The 21,165-nt window shown below is 37.4% G+C and overlaps 2 protein-coding genes and 1 non-coding gene across 3 annotated transcripts; all 3 read left to right on the top strand.

Annotated features, from left to right (window-relative positions):
• Positions 1-1,132: 1,132 nt before the first annotated feature.
• On the top strand, positions 1,133-2,207 carry si:ch211-220m17.5 (guanylin family protein). The gene is made up of 3 exons (XM_047348442.1): positions 1,133-1,300; positions 1,461-1,653; positions 1,777-2,207. Exons 1-3 carry the CDS (start codon positions 1,226-1,228, stop codon positions 1,833-1,835), a joined length of 327 nt encoding a protein of 108 aa, XP_047204398.1. The 5' UTR covers positions 1,133-1,225; the 3' UTR covers positions 1,836-2,207.
• A 7,003-nt stretch (positions 2,208-9,210) lies between these two features.
• On the top strand, positions 9,211-12,438 carry LOC124857148 (guanylin-like). Its single transcript, XM_047348282.1, has 3 exons — positions 9,211-9,339; positions 9,610-9,796; positions 11,554-12,438. Exons 1-3 carry the CDS (start codon positions 9,268-9,270, stop codon positions 11,622-11,624), a joined length of 330 nt encoding a protein of 109 aa, XP_047204238.1. The 5' UTR covers positions 9,211-9,267; the 3' UTR covers positions 11,625-12,438.
• Positions 12,439-13,385: 947 nt separating this feature from the next.
• On the top strand, positions 13,386-13,457 carry trnap-agg. The gene has a single exon. It is a non-coding gene; the product is annotated as a tRNA-Pro (tRNA).
• Positions 13,458-21,165: the final 7,708 nt, after the last annotated feature.

Below are 21,165 nucleotides of genomic sequence, written 5' to 3'. Positions count from 1 at the left end.
TGTGGTGGAACGGGAGATTCATATCGTGGATGCAGCCGACAAATCTGCAGCATCTGTGTGATGCTATCATGTCAATATGGACCAAACCCTCTGACGAATGTTTCCAGTACCTTGTTGAATCTATGCCACAAAGGATTAAGGCAGTTCTGAAGACAAAGGGGGTCCAACCCAGTACTAGCAAGATGTACCTAATAAAGTGTCCGGTGAGTGTATGTTGGTATGTGCAACCCCTGCTGTCCTTAAGAGGTCTGACAATTAGACTGTTTAGATTTTGGAAGGTCACAGGTCTGTGTTCTGATTACTGGCAAAAAGGGCATGTTGCAACCTGGAGTGAAACACATCTATAGATATTTGTTCTGTAACGCCCTTTCTGTTTTAATTTAGCCCCTTTCATTACCTAAAAGCTTTCACAGCTGCAGTTCTGCATACTCAGTGTCCAGCAGGCCTAAAATCCTTTAGGGGAGTGTAGCTAGTCTACTATTTTTGCAATAATTAATTCAGATCTGGCTAGACAGAAAGGCAAAACAAGTCAAATACACAAATATGTATCTGCACAAAAGGCAACAACAGCAATCAATTCATTCAAGATCTAATAAGCTCTATTTTTGTGCAAATTGCTAAAGACAGCATTACAAGTATCTGATATAGGCCGGGGAAATATTTGTATATAGATTTAATGGTTGCTCTAGCATTGCTATTTGCAACTCCAAAATCTAGAAAGTTTTAGTTTGCACTTTTCTGTGAGTAGCAGCCTTTAACTCTACTGTTTATAATTTAGGCCTGGCAGACATTTCATGCTTCAAACAAAGCGAAGTGATAAGGTGTGAGTAGTTGAACTTTTAACAATGAGTTGGTGTGGCTGTGTGGTCATCCATGAATCTCCTGGTAACTGTTTAACCCACTACAGGTGAGATCACCTCCAGGCAGGCAGACCAATGAGCTTTAGATCCATAAAAATAATCAGACAGATGATGAGGTCAAAGTAGGATTTATGCATTCCTCTTTACAACCTCTTAAAACGAATCTGTACTCATTAACCCATGAGAAAAACTTTGCTCTCATTTGTAGCGACTCTGGTCACATGACTGGGCTCCTGGGCTTGAGTGTTTAAAAGGAGGTCTGTGAAAGGAGAAAAACCAGACACACCGCGCTGAGCATCTGCTGAGAACAGCCAAGAAACCAAAGAAGCTGAAAAACAAACTGCCAACTGCTGCCAACTACCACAATGAAGGCCACTCTTGCCATTGTTGCTCTCCTTGTCCTGGCTCTTAGCTTGACCTCTGAGGCCATACAGGTTGAGGTAAGTGATTTTCTAGAAGATTTTTGCATGATTGTATATGATGAGACTGGCGGTCTTGCAGGCTTGATAACATACTCCATCCATTAGAAGAGGTAGCATCATTTACCTGAATATATGTCAATGAATTTTTATTAACGATAAAATCTGCTTCTTTCTTCAGGAGAATGGATTGAGTTTCTCCTTGGAAGCTGTCAAGAGGCTCCAGGAGCTGTCGGAGAACAGGGCCATGACGGGACAACTAAACCCGAGATTCAGGGCAAGCCCCGTGTCCCTCTGTGCCGAGCCCATGCTCCCCCAGGAGCTGCTGCCCCTCTGCAAGCAGACCGGAGGGTCTGCATCTCTGGTTAGGCTAGGTAAGATGATTATAAACTCAACAGTCTGTTGAAATTTTAAGAAGACATGTCAAGTTATTAATATGAAATAGTTTTAACAATGTGACTAAGCTGATATCTGTTTGTTTCTTGTCTTTATTTCAGCTGTGGTTCCCATTGACGTTTGTGAGATATGTGCCTTTGCCGCCTGCACTGGTTGCTAAACTCCTGCTGCAAGCCAGAAACATCTTGCCTTGCCTTGCCTGGCTAGTGATCTTTTTGTCCTCCCATCCCCTTTAAAACCTAATAATTGTTTCTCTGAAATGATGAACCAAACGCTTTATCCCTGATTTTGACCCAGCCTCAGTGGGCACTTGATGTATTTTGAAATAACTATTAGACCAAAAAATGGCCACAAAAGATCAGACTGAGGAATGTTTCAAAAACTGTTACTATGTCGCGTACTGACCTTATTTTTATTATTCAACTGACAGCATTTTTCCAAACTGTTTATTTTGGATTTTACTTTGGTTGTTACATTTCTTTTACCTTACTATATATTTAAGGAGATGTTTTCTTTTTCACTTTTTTTTTATATTATTATTATTTTCAATAAAGAACCTTCACTCACTGACCTTGTGCATGTTGTGCTTTTTCCTAGAAAATGTTTGCTGTAGTTAATATTCAGTATGCCTAACTATTCAGACCTTTAATGTTGAGAAATCTTATAGGACAAAGCTCTTTATTTACAGCCGGAAAATAGTAGTTACAATGAGCAACATTAGCAAGATTTATTCGTATTAATAAATAATACAATTTATTAATTTTGTATTTTTCAAATCCAAATGTTTGTGAGTAAGATTTTTAGGTTTCTTGGTATGCTCCTTAAATCCCTATTGAATTCTTAAGATATTAAATGCTGGAATGCCTTAATAACTTTGTCAGTTGTAGTTCTAGAACCAGAGCCGGCCCATGGTTCTATGATGCCTAAAACAGACCTTTATCTGCAGACCTACCTTCAACAAAGCCCGACAGCCACTACAGCATCACTGGACTTTATTTAATATTGTAACTGATAAGTTTTAAATTCTGCATTAAATAAAACACATTTTACAGTTAAGCAAGACAACAATAAAAGGATTATATCACAGATTGGGTTTTCCTTGACGAATCCTATCACTTACAACACATTGTTTATTAAATAAATAGCACTTGGGATAAAGTGTTCAATTTAAAAATTTTCTTTTCAAAATGAATATTAAATAGTGATTCCATAAAGCTTTCTAGAAGTTCAGAATGACACATAGGGTACTTTGCATAGGGTTAAAATAGCCAGAAAGCACAGTGCTTAATTTCTTGTTATTTCAATAAATTTTGATTCCAAGCTATTTCTGCAGACATCCCAGGTGCAAATCCTGACCCACAGACCTCTGCTGCATGTCTTCTCCCCCTTTTCACTTCCTGTCTGCCTACTTTGAAAAAAATGTCAATAAAGGCCACTATTGCCACAAAAATATTAAAAAAGAAAGAAAGAATAAAAGACATACCACATGACAGTGCATAGGGTGCACTAAACCAGTTGGATGGATGCACTTCAAGTTTTGCTTAAGTTTATTGGAAGAAAGCAGATTAATTTATACATTTAATAAATTAATCCATTCATGATTCTCTTCACTTACTCTCCAAATGTCGATAAGACCTGGTAGCTGAACACAGATATAGGGAAGGATGAGTTATACTGGACACTTGCCAGAGGTGGTAATTACTCAATTTAGGGTACAGAACAAAAATGATACAACAAGCATTAACAAGGCAGGTCAGTAAAAACATCCATCATTCCTTCCATTCATTCAGAGTTTGTACTTGCTGATCTGAGGAGGGTTTGTTTTTTGCGTGGGTTAGGGGGACTATCAAAGTAAAAACATGCATGATTTTATGTCTAGTAGGTTAGATGTTAGTGTTGTGTTTAAGGGCAACCACAGATAGAGGGCACTTCCTTACTGATTCATTCATAAACCAATTACAATGTGTGTGAAATGTTTTTCATGCTCACGTTCAATCACAAAAAAATGTAACTTTGCTTTAAATTATTTCTGGTTAACACAACTTTTTAACTCTGCAGCTTTCCCTTAGTAACTGGTGCATTTCTCCACCAATCCTTGGTGATTTCAATCTATTTTGGGGGGCCAGTAGGAGGTCCAATGCAGTTGCATAAATTGTGATTATGTCAGGTTGATCATACCCAGCACATAAGGATTGTTAGATTTCAGTAGTCAAAAGCAAAACTCGAACAACAGGCAATCAATTGCAAAGTCTGAAGAGTCACATTAGTATCCGATTTTCCCCCAACTCACCTGAGAAAGGTTAGTTGAGCATGTGTTGTCCCAAATAATAAGATTGCCATAGTGGAGCAGAAATACTATAACGTATATCTGCATCACAATGTCCAATATATGCTCAAACACTTTCACACTGAAATTTGTATTACATCAATGTTCAGCAATGTAAATAATTCATTTTATGCAGCTAAATTACATTATCATGCAGAAAAGTGTCAGCTCACAGCACCGGGGGTTCTCGGCATACCAGCATAACCTCTAAACCTTCTAATGTAATTGACAAAGCTGTTAATTTAACAGCCTAATAAATTAACAAAGCGACCCCATCTGGGCAAATTCAGGCTCTGATTGCTGCATGAATATATATTATATTTATTATAAGGTTTAAAAGGTTTTCTCATTTTTTGGTGTTCAGACTTAGAAGTGTGTTTCATTAAACTGAAAAAGTAGAATGAAGTTATATCAATTCGGAAATAAAATTCCAAAGTTCTGTATGTTCTGTATAATTAGTTATGCAGTGCTGGTGTGTAAAAATGAAGGTGAACTCTGGCCAAACATGTCAAGTGAAATAACCTATGAATGACTTTTAATGTTGACATCTTTATTTTGCCTTCTGTTCCTGTTTTCCGCAGCAGCTAATTGCCCCATGAATGCACCACCTAGTTAGGAGTTACGCAATCCCAAATCAGTGGAAAGGTCCATGACAAATTTATGGCAACCCTCATTTGTTTTTTCCAAGCCGCCTTTTCACTCACTGTTTTGCTAACAGCTGTTGCTTATGTGAGCAGGTAGCTGTGATTTGTCACGTTTCATTCTTCGTCATAACAGAACATTTAATGTTTAATCACACAGAGACAGGTAATAAATCTTTCATACTGTATTTAAAAAGGCATCCAACTGACATGTTTGCACAAGAAGATGAATAAAAAAAAACGAATTTCTATGATGAATTACATAAAGGATTATTTATGTTTTGATTCATTGGGGATAAACACTACAGAGCATGCAAGAAACTTTGATGTCGTCATGGACCCAGACCTAAATTTTAACAACCATATAAAAAGTCTCCTACTAACTTAGTTTACTATTATTGTAAAAATGTGGATGATTTTATTTCCAGTAGGTTAGATTACAGCATTGATGTCTCTACTGGTCTCTTTAAAAAAATGATTCATGCAGCTGCACCTCATTCAAAATGCTGCTTCCAGAGCCAGTAAAATGGATGTCATCACGTCAGTTCTTAAATCAATGCACTAGTTTTGTATTTGTAAAAGGATAAATTTAAAATTATACAATTGGTCTATAATGCACTAAATGCTATGAAAAACATTATACCAAAATATATTTCTGAGTTTCTTGTCAAGTAAGAAGGTTCATGTAGACGTAACAGGTTAGAGACTGGCTTTTAATGTGCTTTCTTTGATTTAGTGTGAAGTACTTTGGATTGCCTTGTGTATTGGATGGCGCTATATTAGTAAACTTCCCTTCTATTAGTTTCTGTCTTACTGTAGCTTTAAATGTTAAAGACATCCAAATTATTCTTCCCTTTGATCCTTCATTTTCTGGTCTCCAGGTGCTGAAAGTTTCATCTTACCATCCAGTGACATGCCTATTAGGTCCATTTACAATTCTAAATTGCCTCTGTGTTTGAGATGTGTGCATGCTTCTTTGACTCTGTGGTGGTCGCATGATAGACTGGACACCTGTGCTTGTTTTAACGCGAATAAAAGCATGCCTACACATTGATCAGTTTCCCATGCAAAATGTGGCCAAATATAGAACAGAACATCATGGACGCTTCATTTGAGGAGAAACTTTGGAGGGAAATTTGGAGACTGAAATGAGAACTGCAGATCAATTGATGTGTGTGTGGACTGCTGCGGTGCAGCTGGCTTAAAATGTATTGCAACACAACCTTGAGCGCATTAGCAAACTCTCAGTTAGCTTTCTCCCACAGATGCTACAACTATGAATTGGCTTTTCATTGCTGATTAAGTAAATCCAGACTCTGACCCACCATTACATTACAGATGTAGACGTGAGGAGATAGAAACCTCTCCACTCGGAGAACAACATTCTCAGCTTTAAAGTACAAGATCCTATATCCCTGTTTTTTAATGTTATCTTTTTATTATTTGTTTATGATCATTTAGGTTTATTGCTTCTTGGAAAGCTTTCATTGGAGAACAAAACATTTTATTTTTAATGCCCAACAAATGCTCCAACTATGTGCTTTTAGACTATTTTTCTTCCGACCGGTTTTCTGATTTGTCATTGGATTGCTTTGTGGCTTTAGGAAAAGGAGCAGAGAAGAAAAACTGTTGACATTAGACTCTTAATATTTAAATGTTTTAACTATTTTCCTAGTTCTTAAATATCTAGTATATTTCTCATGCAGCCAAACAACCATTTAAAAGGGCATTGTGTTCTTCACTGGATTGAGACCTTTAACTCAATTCCATTAAGTTGTCTCATTCAGCCAGCAGCAGAAAGTGAAGAACCAGATTCTCAATTAAAGGAGTTTGTTCCAACATAGCAGCATAAGTTTTAAGTTGTGCCAGGAAGATATTTTATTCCTTAGGCTGATAACACAACTATAAGAAGCTGCTGTTTTTTTCATATCAACTAAGTCTCCATTTCATAGATGATACAAAATATACCTTAAACCAACTGTGTATATTTTTTGGGCAGTTCCTGTAGTAGTTAGACTACGTTTTGCTCAGTTTAATTTCTCAACAGTTTGTTGCTATAGTAAAATTATTAGGAGACATTACTTTCTTCTGTTTTCTCAAAACTAGGTCGTCAATATTTTTTATATGTTCTCCTATACTACATGTTGGTATTATAAATGGGCCAAATTTCCAGTCATGTTCAATAAATTTAAATATGTGTTACACGTTCATTTATCTTGTAAGGGGCACATCCACATCTGGCACAGGAAGCTAGAACCGAACTTACAACTTTCATATTGCAAACCACAGTCACAGTGTCAATCTCATTCAAAAGTTAGTTTTTACTTTCTTTCACCCAAAATTCATTATCTAATTCAAGTGCAAACCACTAAATAGCATTGCTAAAGAAGCGGACTGTACAATAGAGTGGGCTAATAACAAAACGTTGAGTGGAAGGAAAAAATGTGGCAGAAAAAGGTGCACAAGTAACAGCCATAACTGCAGCTTTGAAGAGACACATAAGAAGCAGTCTGATATCAGTGCTCAGGAGCCCCACATACATATCCAGGACATTAGTAACAACTGTTCCATTCCTTTTGTTGAGTCACTCCTGAACCAGAGACATCTTACCTGGATCAAGCAGAAAAAGACCGTTACTCAGTGGTCCAAAGTACACTTTTAGGGTTAACTTAAACATTGCATTTTATTTGGAAACCAAAATCCCAGAGTTTATTAGTTTGATTATCATGGTATCATTGTGCTTCATTTGTCTGCAAACTCACCTGACCTAAATATCATAATCAATGGAGTTTGCTCAAGAGGAAGATGAGAGACACAAGACCCAGCAATGAAGACGAGCTACAGGCTATTGGAACAACCTGGGCTTCCTTAATAAGCTCAATCTAATAAACAAGCTAATAAAGATGTCTCACTCTGTTCTGGGGACTCCTCCACAACCTCTGGAGATGATTGTGCAAAGAAAGATTATTCATAAAATAAAGAACATTATGGAGAACACTGAGCATCCTATTCATGAGATTGTCGTACAACAACGGTCTCATGTTACACTGGTTCTTTGCTGGACTAATGTGCAGACAAGAGTGTGGGAGCCACGTGGTTAGTAGAAACGTTTAATAATGAACAGGTAACTTGAAGGACATGGAGCACAGGCAGGGTTACAGACATAGAGTAGGTAGTAACCGTCAGGGTAGAAAGCAGTACGAACCAGTGATGAGAACAGAAAACCAGAGATTAAATGCAAATGTAGGTTGGGGAATGGACCAATAAACTAAGGGAACTAATCAGGGAGAGAATCAGGAACATCTGGTGGAACAGGGAGTTGACCAATGAGCAGGGAGTGCAGGGAAGTAACAAGAAACATCTAAGTAAACAGAATCAAGTAAACAATGACACTAACTAAAGAGCATTAACAGGGGGGAAACAGATCTGTAAGGAATATATAAGCACACAAATCCAAACAGTAATCCAAGAAAGTAGTCTAAACAAAGGAATAAGTCTTAAATCTAAACTACAGTGAAAGGTGACACAACAGTGACTGAAGGACAGAGACAGAAAAGTTCAGAGAGACCAACAAAGAACTAAAACTCAAAACCTAACACTGACAGATCCTCACAAACAGTGTCTTTAGTCAGAAGCTTCTTCAGACCTACTGTAAGACAGGCCACTACTGGAGATCCATCCTGCCCACAGCATCTACAACTTAATATGAGCTACATTTAATTTCCCTTATGGATTATTAAAGTGTTTTTGAATTGATTTAAACCGAATTTCTGTGTTTGAATTTCTTTTTATATCGGCCCAATGTAATATTATAATTTTCGGAGTTTTTAGAAATGCTGGAAATAGATCACTATATCTGGAATCAATCTATATCATATCTGAGTTTCACATGTGTTTCAATTTACAGAGATGCACATGTACCTGTTGCGAATTAATTTGACCAGCTTTTAATAAAAAAAATGTCCCAGAGTATAATGCCTTTAACATTCTTCCAAATGTAGTACTGACTTATAATAATGTTTTTTTTATTTGTTTGTTTTGGGGTTTTTTTGGTTTTTTTCTTTTTGGTTAACAGAAGAAAGATCTAAAACATGTTTGCATGAATTTAGCACTTTTATTTGAAGCACATGTAGTTTAGAGAAAATGAATTGTTAATCAGTAAAAAATACTTAGCAGGTGGAAAATAGTGACATTTGTAAACAATTATAAGTGCTTCAAGAAATGATTGGCTTGTTCTTCATCCAACAGCTCTGCACTTTCTCTTTGTGAGAAAAATCAAGAAATTAGATTGATTAGGTGGCACTGTGGGATGTTGAGTAAGTTTCAACTCCCAAAGTCAATACTGAGGTCTGATGATGGCATAAAGAGCCCAGTAAGTGCTGTAAACAAATGACAGAAGAGAGGTCATAAACAAAAAAAGAGGATCTAAAGCACTCGTTGTACATTGGAACAGCCATTAATTATCTTTGAGCACTTACATTCCCTCTCTTTCTCCATGCCAGTTGTCTGTGTTAATAAATCACTTACCAAACTGTGCTACCACGTTATAAAGAAGCTGTGGAGGAATACCGGGATCACAGAAGAAAGACTGCTCTAAACTGCGAGGTATCTGGACTCATCTGAAAATGAGGGTACTTGCTCTTGCCCTTGTGTTGGTGCTGTGTGTGTGGAGGGGAACTCTGAGTGTGCAGGTCAAGGTATGTCAAAAATTTATATTTACTTTTGTATAACTGGTTTTCTTAATTATTTTTTTTTTCAGTTCACACTCACAAATGTTATTTTAATTCCCCATGCTGCAAATCTTATAAAGGAAGCTCTCTAGGACTTTAGTCTAATTCGAAAACAAGCACGTTTTGATCAAAGAAACCCTGTAAAGAAGTGTTTTTCAAACTGTCTTCATGTGGAAGATTTGGGTTGTGCAACACATTTATTATGCCTACAACGCCTTCTCTGACTTTTCTCTGCAGATCGGGGACAGGAGCTTTCCCCTGAAGGCGGTGGAGCAGCTAAAGGAGCTGATGGACTTGGAAGAAAACCTTAACCCTCACCTTGCAGAGACAAGTACTGCAGCAGTTTGTGCCCACCCTCTCCTGCCTCAAGTCTTTCGCCCAGTGTGCCAAGGAAAGGGCACTGGGATTGTTTTCTCAAGACTAGGTAAAGATAGAATATTGGTGTTTCTTTAAGAACATACAGTATTTATGTATTTGCTCTTTTCCCTAAGCTGCATGTAATGTATATTTTGAAATCTATATGATTGCAAAACAATTGTCTAATCAAATTCACTTAACTTCCTGATCATCAGCCAGTCTGACAAGCTCATTAAGACCAGCTGGATTTGTGTTACCACAATGCGGAAATAGAAATATATCACCAATGACCTTAGAGAAGTAGATGATGCTATCAATTTATCTAGGAAGGGCTGTACAACCATTTTAAAAAAGGAAGTTTATTGCTTTCCAGCGGGAAGGATTGTTCACAAATGAAAACAAAAGACATTTTGTAATTTTCCCAGAACTGGAAATTCAAGCAAATTCATCCAAGTTACCCTCTACTGAGGGAACCTGAACAAACCCCAGAGTTCCATGTCAGACCTTAGTGAGCATGTTACATTTTAAAGTGTTAAACAGTAAAGTTCATTGCAGTATAATTAGAAAAAGATTGAACAAATATGCCTTGTTGGGAAGGTTCTCTCTAAAAAATATGTAAGTTCAACATAAGGCAACGCAAATGCATCTGGATAAACTACAAGACACTGGATACATAAGACCAAAGTAGAGATGTTTGGTCAATGTGCGTATTGTCATGTTTGTTAAAAGCCAAACACGTCAGTGCAAACACCACATATATCAACTAAATAATGATTTGGGCTTGATTTGCTACCTCAGGACCTGGGCACTTTGCAGTGACTGAGCCAACCATGCACACAGAAGTACTGTGAGGCCTTCTTTTCAGCAGCTAAAGCATTGCTGAAACTGCATGCAATAGAACCAAAACTACAGCAGCAGATATACAACAGAATGGCTAAATAAGAAAAATCATAGAGTTGTTGTAATGGCTCAGTCAAAGTCCAAACCTCACCCACAATGGCATTTAATAGTGTTATGTCCTGCTTAAATGAGTACCTCAATTAACTGAAGCAATGTGGTAAAAAAGGTGTGGCCAAATTCTTCCACAAGGATATGAGAGATCACTAAAAGCACACTGAAATTTAACTGTGTTTTAGAATCTCTTGTGTTCATCTTATACAGTGTAAAAAGATTTATACAATACAGAACCCGGTAAAGGCTAGATCATTTGTTTGACTTCAAAGAGGTTGTGCTTTCATTTTTCCTTGACTGTATTAAATGCTTTTTGGTGTTTGATGTGTTAGTTTGGGCGAAGGGTTGAATGAAATCAGCTTGCTCCATATCCACCATGCAATCTTCTATTACAGATTGAAATCAAATATTGAACTTCCTAAAATGTCAGAATGTTTAATATCAGCTGGCCTTCTCAAACACGAGCTATTTTCCTGTCAGCACCAATGTCTATTTCTGACTTTTGTGACATTAATACAGGAAAGGGCTCCTTCCTAGAGTTCCAGCTTAAGAAGAGTTTGTCCCTCAGTGATAAAACTCAAGGTTAAGTGTTTAAGGTTAAACACCAACACCAGGCATACGATTTGGTTACTTTGCTCAAATGGAATTATAACAGCAGATAATTTGCTTACAGAAAACTGAGCAAATAGCGTTTGGGATCATTTTATTCTCATGAAATGGCATACAGTAATTGCAGCTGTACTGAAAGGGAAATGGATCCCATCATAACTACAAGCAGCATCTCATTAAGCTGAGAGTGCTCTGTGAGTGATAGAAGCCCATATTTCAAGGTAGGATGAATATTTATCTACCCTTTGTTTCTGGTCTTTCCAGTGTACATCATCATGTCATCAGATACTTGTGAGATATGTGCCAACCCTTCCTGCTTTGGGTGTCTGGACTGAAAGGGCCATCTGCTAGATGGTCAAACACATCGATCGAGAGCTTCAAGGGGGACTTATCTTCAATAGCTTCTTTTTCCACATGTCTATGTTTAAGGTATCCATTGACATAAAAAAAAAAACAATCAACAAGTCCAAAAGGTCCCATGGCTCAGCGGTCAACAAAATGGATTTTGGATAGCAGTTACATTTAAAAATCATGATTTGTGGCATTTGTATGCATACATATTTTAGTTATTGTTTGTGACCAAATAATACTTCAAAGTTTGTCTTAGAGATTCACCACATCACTCTGATGTGACCTTAAAATTCAAGCTATTAGAAAGCCAAGAAAGTAGCTACTATATGAAACATAAGTTTTGTAGGTCTATTAATGGGCTCATGTTTAGAAATTCATGATGATGCCTTCAATCACAGCTTTCACGGTAGTCACTCATCTATCCTTTAGACAACCTTCATTTAGTTTTATGTACAGCTACTCTTCTGCTTGCGTCTCCTCTACATTGCAATCATCTAGAAACCCGCACAGCCAAACGAGTCTAATGGATCAGATAATGGATAGATCAAATGAAAGAGATGACCTCTAGCAATTCCAGTAAAAACAGTGGTGACCCACGCATGTTTGTACTAGTTTGTCCCAGAAGAAATTGTGCATTAAAACCTGATTGTTTTAGGTTTTTTGTAACTCCCACAAATACAACACTTCTTTCAACTATTATTGTAGCATTAGTGAAATGTTTGTCTCTTTACAAAAAAACAAAATGCAATTAATGTACAGTAAATCAAAATGAAGTTAAATAAAACATCCATAAATCCATCCATCCATTCATTGTCTTTCACGTATCCCAGCTGTGGGAGTAACATCAAATCCACACATTGCTCTCCACAGCGACACTCTCCAGCTCATTCTGGATGATCCAAAGGTGTTCCCAAAAACCACCATCCGAAAGGCACCCTGATCATATGGATTTTTATATATTGTAGCACCTTTAGATTGAAAATGTAAAGCGTAGCACAAATTCAGTAAATTATGATTATTACTTATTATTATCCCACCTCTTAATGCGGAGGAGTTGCGTTTCTACTTCGGGTCATCAGAACCATATGTTCCCACCTTGACCAAGACAGGGTGGGAACATAGAAAGGCCGGTGAATTGAGAGCTTAGACTAAACAGTAAGATATTCCAATGAAAGGAAAAAAAAATACTTTGATAACCGAATTTATTTACATTTTTTTTTTTAAAGTTACACTAAAGCCCATATGAACTGAATGTAGCAGGCCTGGTTTACGTGAGCATTTGGAGATTTATTTAAACCATATATTGTAGGAGAGTTAAGCACACTTTTTTGTGTCACATAACCGAGGACGGAAATAAAAAATAGTAAGCCATCTTGTGTTAGTTCGATCTTTGGCTTTTGCCTCAGCCGAACAACTGTCGCCCTCTCGCGTTCATTTACAGGCCTTACAAATCAAGTAAAGGATAGGGCTTTGACGGGCAGGTACCACAACCTAATGCGTAATTCTTTAAGGATTTTAAGGCAAACGAATTAAGGAGCACATCGGTTATAATGTGTAGATGAATAATAGCTCATCTTTAATTCAAATCATCAAATTGTTGAAACTAAATGATACGGCGACTGAGCGCCGAAATACATCTGCTTCAAAAGATCAATGAATCAATGACATGCGATCACCAATGAAAAGACGTCGTGCATCACCAACCGCGTCACTGGAGATCCGGAGGGATAGACTTAGGGGTTTGTGGCTCGTTGGTCTAGGGGTATGATTCTCGCTTAGGGTGCGAGAGGTCCCGGGTTCAAATCCCGGACGAGCCCTCTGTTTTCACGTGCATTTTCTGATTAAAGTGAACCACATATGCTTTAGTTCATTCATCGCTTTATGTTCCAAAAATGTATTTAGGTACAAGAGTAAGTTGAAATAGTTATTTCTACTTGCCATAAAATATAAATGTGACACAGTTAAAACTTTTAACATAAGCTTCGATGTTTATTTAAGAGATGTGTTACCAAAATATGTACAAAAATACATCAATGCAATCTGCTGGGTTTCCTTAGATAAAATAACCTTTTAACCAATTTGAATAACAAACTGAATCAGACTGCACTGTTTGATCGTTAGGATTAATTGGAATGTATGTACCTGACTTGAAATCTGAATTACTCGATTGAATTGACTTTGTAAAGTGCCTTGAGACGACATGTGTTGGGAATTGACGCTATATAAATAAAACTGAATTGAATTGAATTGAATTGAATTGAATCAGAACAGCATTAGTTTTACTCTCCTGGCCTGCCCTTAAAAAGTAACCAACCCCAAAATGTCTTGAGTAACTTATTAACATGCAGACTTTTTTTTTTTTAATACATTTTGTAAAGTTGCAGTTTAAGTGTTAGTTCTTATTTGCAAGAAAAACTGTAAATAAATTGACAATCATTTCTTTCACTGCAGAAATGCCTTAATATATACTTTGTTTCTTTCGGCTCTCGTGTTCCAGTGTGTTTGTTCAAGGTTATACCCACCAGAGGGCAGCCTACACTAAATTGTCTTCTGCGTATATACAATCAACTTGCATAAAGCTTGCCAAAATCCCCTGCAAAGGTATGATTTCTCCTCTGCGTTGCCAGACTTAGTTGATTTTTTTTTATTCTTACCTTCTTTCATGTGTCTCGTTGTTCATTTAGTTCAGTTTCAATTCAATTCAGATTATTTATATTGCGTCTATTCACAAAAAATTTGATCTCATGGCACTTTACAGGACAGCCAGATCCAATTTCTATACATAAGGAAAATAGTTTATTCCAATTATATTGACAGATTTAATTAAATGACTCACGTTCCAATTCAGTCCTAGTTATAATACAAAGCACTCAAGTTCAGTTTATTATGCAACTGGTGTTTATAAAGGGAAACACCAGCTGATTGCATCAAGTGCAGATTTTGCACCAATCCTACATGGAGTCGTTAATTTTGCAGCAATCCCTGCTATTTCATGCATGTGATTTTGCAGGGCTGGGAAACTGCAAAATGACCAGTGGTTTTAAAGAACATTGCATTCTTTAAAAGTAGAAATGATTTAAAGCAATGAATTTATACAGTTGTTTCTTTCTTTATTTTGCTTAACAAACATTCACAAAATATGATTTTTTTTTTTAAGCCAAATTTCTATTCAACAGTGAAAGAGAAACTTTTGTGTTATTGTCATGATTTGGTGGTGTTTGGTTTTTGTTTTGTTTTTTCTTTTATTATCATTATACTTTCCAAATTATTGTGTTTTGGGATCTTGTTTCTGCTTATTATTGAGGTGATGATGCAGTTTAGGTTTGTTGTCTTGTGGTTGTTTTCAGTTCATAGTGCTCTTTGGTTTATGTTTTGTTACAGTTATGCTTCTTAGGTTTGATCAGAATTTCTGTTTTGTTCCAGCCATGTTTCTGTCAGCCAGCAATCAGCTTCATTCGGTCCACCTGCACCATGCAATCAGTCTTCTTGTTTCACCTGCACTATGCTCCATATATACACTGCCGTTATTTTACTCCTCAGAAACATTATGGATCACTGCTCTCTGTCACCTATTCATGCCCAGCCTGTCTTGCCTGCCTGTCTGTCCATGCCTGTTTTGCCACCACCTGCTGAAGTGAGTTTCATTTCTTATATCTTTTTGTTTACACACCTCCGCTGCTTGATGTCGTCTGCATTCTGGGGTCCTCCACTACACTGCTCCTGACCGTTATATTATGGAAATGCTATAGTTCTGTTGTTTAAAACCATCTGCTTTAGTCAGTTTCAATCTTAAAAGTTTAATTCTGTATGTCACTATTAGTGATATACTGTATAGAAAACCAGAAGTGGCATAGCCATTTCCTGAACAAACCCACTTTGATTTTTTTGAACATAAACACTGTGAGGAGTAAAAAAGGCATGAAATAAATTCATCAAAACATAGTTCTTTACTATCTTTTCTCTCTGTGATCTTACATTGTCTTAACTTTCAACAAAAATTAAGATTCAGACAATTACCTATTCAAAGTCTTGACTAGAAATTTCCAAGATGTCCCAGGCCTGAGAAGAGATTGGGTTTCCTTTTACTAGTTTAGTACATTGACCATAAATATCACACTTTTTTTCTCATTGCACAAGCTTTTGTTATTAAAAGAGCTCTTGCAACTTCAAAAGCACACAATCTTCAGAGGAATACTCCTTGACATGGTGTTCTTGCTAAGTTCAGGGTAACCTCGGTAATGTTTCCTGTCTCAATGAGCCATAAGACAGGAGTGAGATTGCTCTGAACATGCTTTCAAAGATATTTAAGCTCCCTGGGAAAGAGTTCTTTCATTTCCACAACTTGTTCATATTAAAAAGAGAGTTTCTTATCCTGTTCAGTGTCACACTCGGGGAGCTTATCCCAGTTTACACGGACAAGGGGCCCATGTTTGCTTTCTACAGCATGGCCAACAAACAAAGAAAGAAAAACACCATTAAATTATTTGGTTAAACCTATGGTCCAAATGAATTTTCTTATGTATATCTTTGAAATGGCAAAGGCAAAAACAACAAGGCACCCTCTGGAGTGACAGATTCAGATCCAAATCCTGTAGTTCCAGTTATAATGTTGAACAAATGAGAAAAAGTGAGACTTAACCCTACTTAGAAGACTTTATACAAAGGATTATGTTTTCAGTATCTGTGCCTCTCTCTAATAGGAGTGAGAAACCAATCCCCAGAGATGTGAATGTCAGTCTTTTTTCCAACATCTTGTCCTGAGTCAAATTAAACAAAATAATCATGTATGTACTCCTTTGTCAGTTTTCCTTTTGTGAGACTGCCTCCAAAACGCCAACGGGGGTTTTGGAGGCACAAAATTCTGCTTCCTTCAGTTATTATTCCCACACCCACTGTGCATTCTGTCAAGTCAAGCTACTCTTACTATGTGTCCTCCAACAATTTACTACTGTTTCTGCTTTTTGTTAAAAACTTAAATGATTTGGATCATTGAACAAAGATAATTATAGTAAATACAAGAAACATTTGATTAAATTATCATTTAATTTATTAAGGGAAAGAAGCTATCCAAACCAACCTGCCTGTGTAAGCAAGTTTCTCACCTGGTGTTGCAAATGTTTTAGAGTGACAAGAACGGTAGAAGGCCTGCAACAGACCGAACCCATTTTAGTCAACATTATCAGTGTGTTTCATATAGTCACACCCCACACTGATGGTATATAGTGACTTTTTGGCTTTCTGGAAACAGATATGTCATACAAGATTAATCCAAAGCAGCTCTACCGCTCAATGTGAGGGAGGATGTTTAATAATGTAACCTGTTTGGGAATCATATTAATCCAGGTGTTACTTGGCTATAAGTGTGAAAACGTCTACATGTTCTCCAGATTCTTAAAGTTTAGGCTACTAATGGCCAAATTAGCCTGTATAAATTAAAAGAAGAGATAAAGAAAAAATGTTTTTTTTTTTACATATCTAAATATAAAAGATGTGACTTCTGGTAGTAAATGTGAACTAAATTAATAGTAAATCATTTCAACCAAAAAGTACACAGCTTGATCCCTTCCTCCTACCTACGTCAAAGTAAGCTTTGACATAGGTAGCAGGTACTTTGACATAGATACCATTACTGTGTGATTTCAAAGTGCTATGTCATTTTTATTGAATTATTAATGTTCCATATGCATATTATACAATGTAATGGAAAATTATTTCAAAGTGCTCTGATATTCCCTTCACCTCTCTCATTTGATTCTGTGTTTTATCACCCACAGGTGACCTTCCATCTACCTCTCACCTCTGACCTCTGTGTTTTGTTAGTGTTCTGTTTTTTAGAGCAGATGGACTCTAAATTCCAATGCTGGAGAGTTTAATGGTTAAGACCCATCATTTAGGATGATGTCAGGAAGGGCAGTTAGGTCTGTTCCTAGATAACCTTGTCACCTTTGAACTCAAGAAGGGTTTGGGTCATAAAACACAGACTCTTGGAAGTTGAGATAACACAGTCATGTTCTGGTATAAATACTGTGTGTAAATGTTGATCGGGGCTCTGTTTCACTGACTAACCTCAGTGTCAGGGTCTTCAAACGCTGAATGCCTTTGAATAAAACTTATAAGACAAAGTCCGGATTTTCTCTTGTTATGAGTCAACTTCTACCCACTTTGATAAGAAAATTCCACAACAACAATAAATTGTATGTTTAAGAACAACAGCACATTCAGTCTCCCTGTCCAAATAATCATCATTCTTTTCTGCAGTCTATGCTTCTGACAAATCTAAACATATAAAAACTGTTTCACCAGTTGAACTTTCAGCTTTTCATTGGAAATTAATGACTTCAGTTGAATTAACTGTATGCCACATTAGGTTTCAAAATTATAAACAAACTCATGTGGCATTTGGGTATTATGGGTTAAATGGCCGTTTGTGCAGCAATATTTTAACAAAAGAAACTATCAAGGGACTTCGACCTTTAAAAGCTTGACAAATAAGCAGTTTTAGGGTCAGTTTCTAGTATTGTTTTTTTTATGTCCATTCTTCTATAATTATATCTTTCAAAATATTAGAAGTGAGATATTGCAAATTAGGTATTAAGAGATTCATGTTTTCAAACAAATTGATGAGCAGCCATACTGTGAGGACTTTTAAGTATCTGAGTCAAGACAATGACATCAATAGCTTTGTGTTTTGCTTATGGTTTGGTCATGTTCAGGGTAATAACTGACAGAGGCAACTTCATGGTTTTTTGGCTAATATTTAACATATGCAGAACATTTTAAAGTCACATCCCTCTGTTATCTCCTGTTTAACTGGTAGGAACTCTCCAGAAAAGTGAGTTAAAATAACCTTTACAAATTTAGTCACTTTATAACCACAAACTTCAGTGTATTTTGCTGAGAATATATGTAAGCCATAGAATACAAACAGCCATAAAACACAAATTGGAGCATAATTTTGAGTTAGTAGCAAAATGATTAATGTTTCTTAAAGTTTTCAACAAACAAAAATCCGTTACATGCATTTGAATTCCACCTCTGTGAGTCAAATATGGAGAGCCACATTTTCTCTGCAGTTATAACTGAAAGGCTTTTGGGGAGTGTCTCTACCAGTTTTGAACATGTAGAGGCTGAAGTTTTGTAACTGAGTCAGACAGGATGGACAGGATCTCGAGCATCGATGTTTAAGGCACAGACTCTCGATTAGATTTAAGTCTGAACTTTGACTGGGACATTCTAATGCAAGAATGTGCCTTTAGTTAACCATTACATTGCAGCTGTAGCTGTGGCCTTGGATGTACCTTTATGTAACCCCTCAGGTTATTATACAACTTTTTTTCTCCTACACCCCTCAAACATTTTCTTAGATACAATGCATTGTAGATCTTTTCACCTTAAACAGTAATAATCACCTTTTATTTGATCTGGTTAATGTTTTACACTCACATATTGGAGGTTTTACACACGGTAAATGTCCATAACATTATAGTACATACAGATATTTTCTGTTGGTTTAAAAACACATAGTAAATGCAGCGTTTTGTTAATAACTGTTATTTACTACCGCCAGTAAATGCATCTTTTCACTTGTCTTTACCTTACTGGTCAGTCAAGGGCAAAAATAAAGTTTATGCAATTTGATTGGTGCGGATGGACTGTAAAGAGAAGGAAATAAAAAAAGTGTACCTGTCCGTAAGGGAGAGGAGAAAAAGAAAAAAAAAAGAACAAAGAGGGCCGTTGATGGACGAGTTTCTGGATCCACGGAACTGAACCACGCTCGTGCGCCAGAGCGGACTGTTGGACCGGAGTTGGAACAATTAATCCATAGTGGAGTGAGTAACCCATTCCTCGAGGTGATTTTGGAGCCGTCGTCATTGGAACTGCTATTCCGAGGACGAATGCTAACCGAGGCCTACCAGGCCTGCAATGTGTGTAAAGCTATCGGACAGCTTTACAAGTTCAAGAAACCGAATAGTGTGATTTGTTTCTTATGTATACCATCTGTATAAATGGTTGTTTTGAACAGTTCTGAGACAGCAGGGTTGCACTAAGTGGCTAAAAATCTCATTATTAATCTGTTGGGGTTGTGCGGTTTGGTTGTAGCACTTCCGGTGCTCAAGATCTCATTAATGGGTACATTTTGTGCTATTGTTCTACTGTGCTGAAATTTAATTGTGTTCTGTTAATGTGCATTGCCCTTGGTTTATTACTGACCAGTACGGTTTATTAAACTTGTACATCTTTAACTTTACCAATTTTCCTTCCTTATTTTAGTATGAGGTTGAATTTGCACTGCATTTGATCTTAGTTGTAGTTTTTTTCTTTTATTATTTAGCCTTGCTATTGGGTTCAGTTTTGCACTCTATTTACCACATATTCTGTTGCCAATTAAAACACAATTTTCTCATTGGAAGCATATTTGATAGGGTGTAGGTCAGAGAATCTGGGCGCTGTTCATAGGGGAAACTAGAACAGTGGTTACATAAAATGGAGGCACCGTTGGGATATTAGACCGAGTAGCTGTCCTATAATCAAGACTAGAATAACTATAATCACACCACAATGGCCAACTCATCCCTCCCGCTACCACCAATGGAGCTTCAAACCTGGTGCAGTGAATCAAATGTAAATCCAGTTTATGCACTTGTCGTGAGTGGAGTTCCCATCAACACCAGCATTGCTGGTTGAAGAGTTGATGGAGACAGTTAAAGCTTTCAGCAGAGTTCGTGTCAGAGCCCAAAAGTCTGTCCCTCTACTGAATACGGACATGCTGTGTGAGTGTCGCAATCCAGTCGACCCTAGCAAAGCACCTCAAGAGATATTTCCCCATGCTGGTGAATCACTGTGGAGGCTATCTTTGCTTACTGAAACTGCTGAAGAACCAGATGAGTTTGCCATAAAACTAAAAAGACTGCTTGAAAGTGAAAGAAAAACATTGAATGCACTGAGGCGTTCCAAAAAATTATCCAGTATCTCACCCACGCCCCAGTCTTGGCCTTTGCGGACCCTACAAAGCTGTACATCCTTCATGTTGATGCCAGCCTTGACGGGCTTGGAGCGGTCCTTAACCAGGAACACTCTGATCGCTTACGCCCTGTCGCATTTGCTAGTCGCAAGCTGAGCCAGTCAGAGGGAAACTACCCTGTTCACCAACTAGAATTCTTGGCGTTAAAGTGGGCAGTTGTGGATAAGTTCCATGATTATCTTTATGGGGCCCGCTTTACTGTGAGGACGGACAATAACCCCCTCACGTACGTACTTACTACCGCAAAGTTGAACGCAATGGGTCATAGGTGGCTAGCTGCCCTCACCACTTACGATTTCGACATCCAATATAAACCCGGCCGGGATAATGTGGATGCTGATTGGTTGTCCAGAAATGCAATTGATGATGAACGCGGTTGGAGAATAATACCCCCTTCTGGAGTTAAAGCTCTTTTCCACCCTGTGGACAGGACTCCGTCCTCAGAGCACCCAGAACGACTTATTGACCAACTGGGGGCCAAGCCAAGTGCTGTTCCTGAGGCA

Source organism: Girardinichthys multiradiatus, chromosome 20 (assembly GCF_021462225.1).
Source record: "Girardinichthys multiradiatus isolate DD_20200921_A chromosome 20, DD_fGirMul_XY1, whole genome shotgun sequence".
Classification (NCBI taxonomy): Eukaryota; Metazoa; Chordata; class Actinopteri; order Cyprinodontiformes; family Goodeidae; genus Girardinichthys; species Girardinichthys multiradiatus.
The sequence above is the reverse complement of the archived record's forward strand: the minus strand, read 5'-3'. Positions and strand labels throughout refer to the sequence as shown.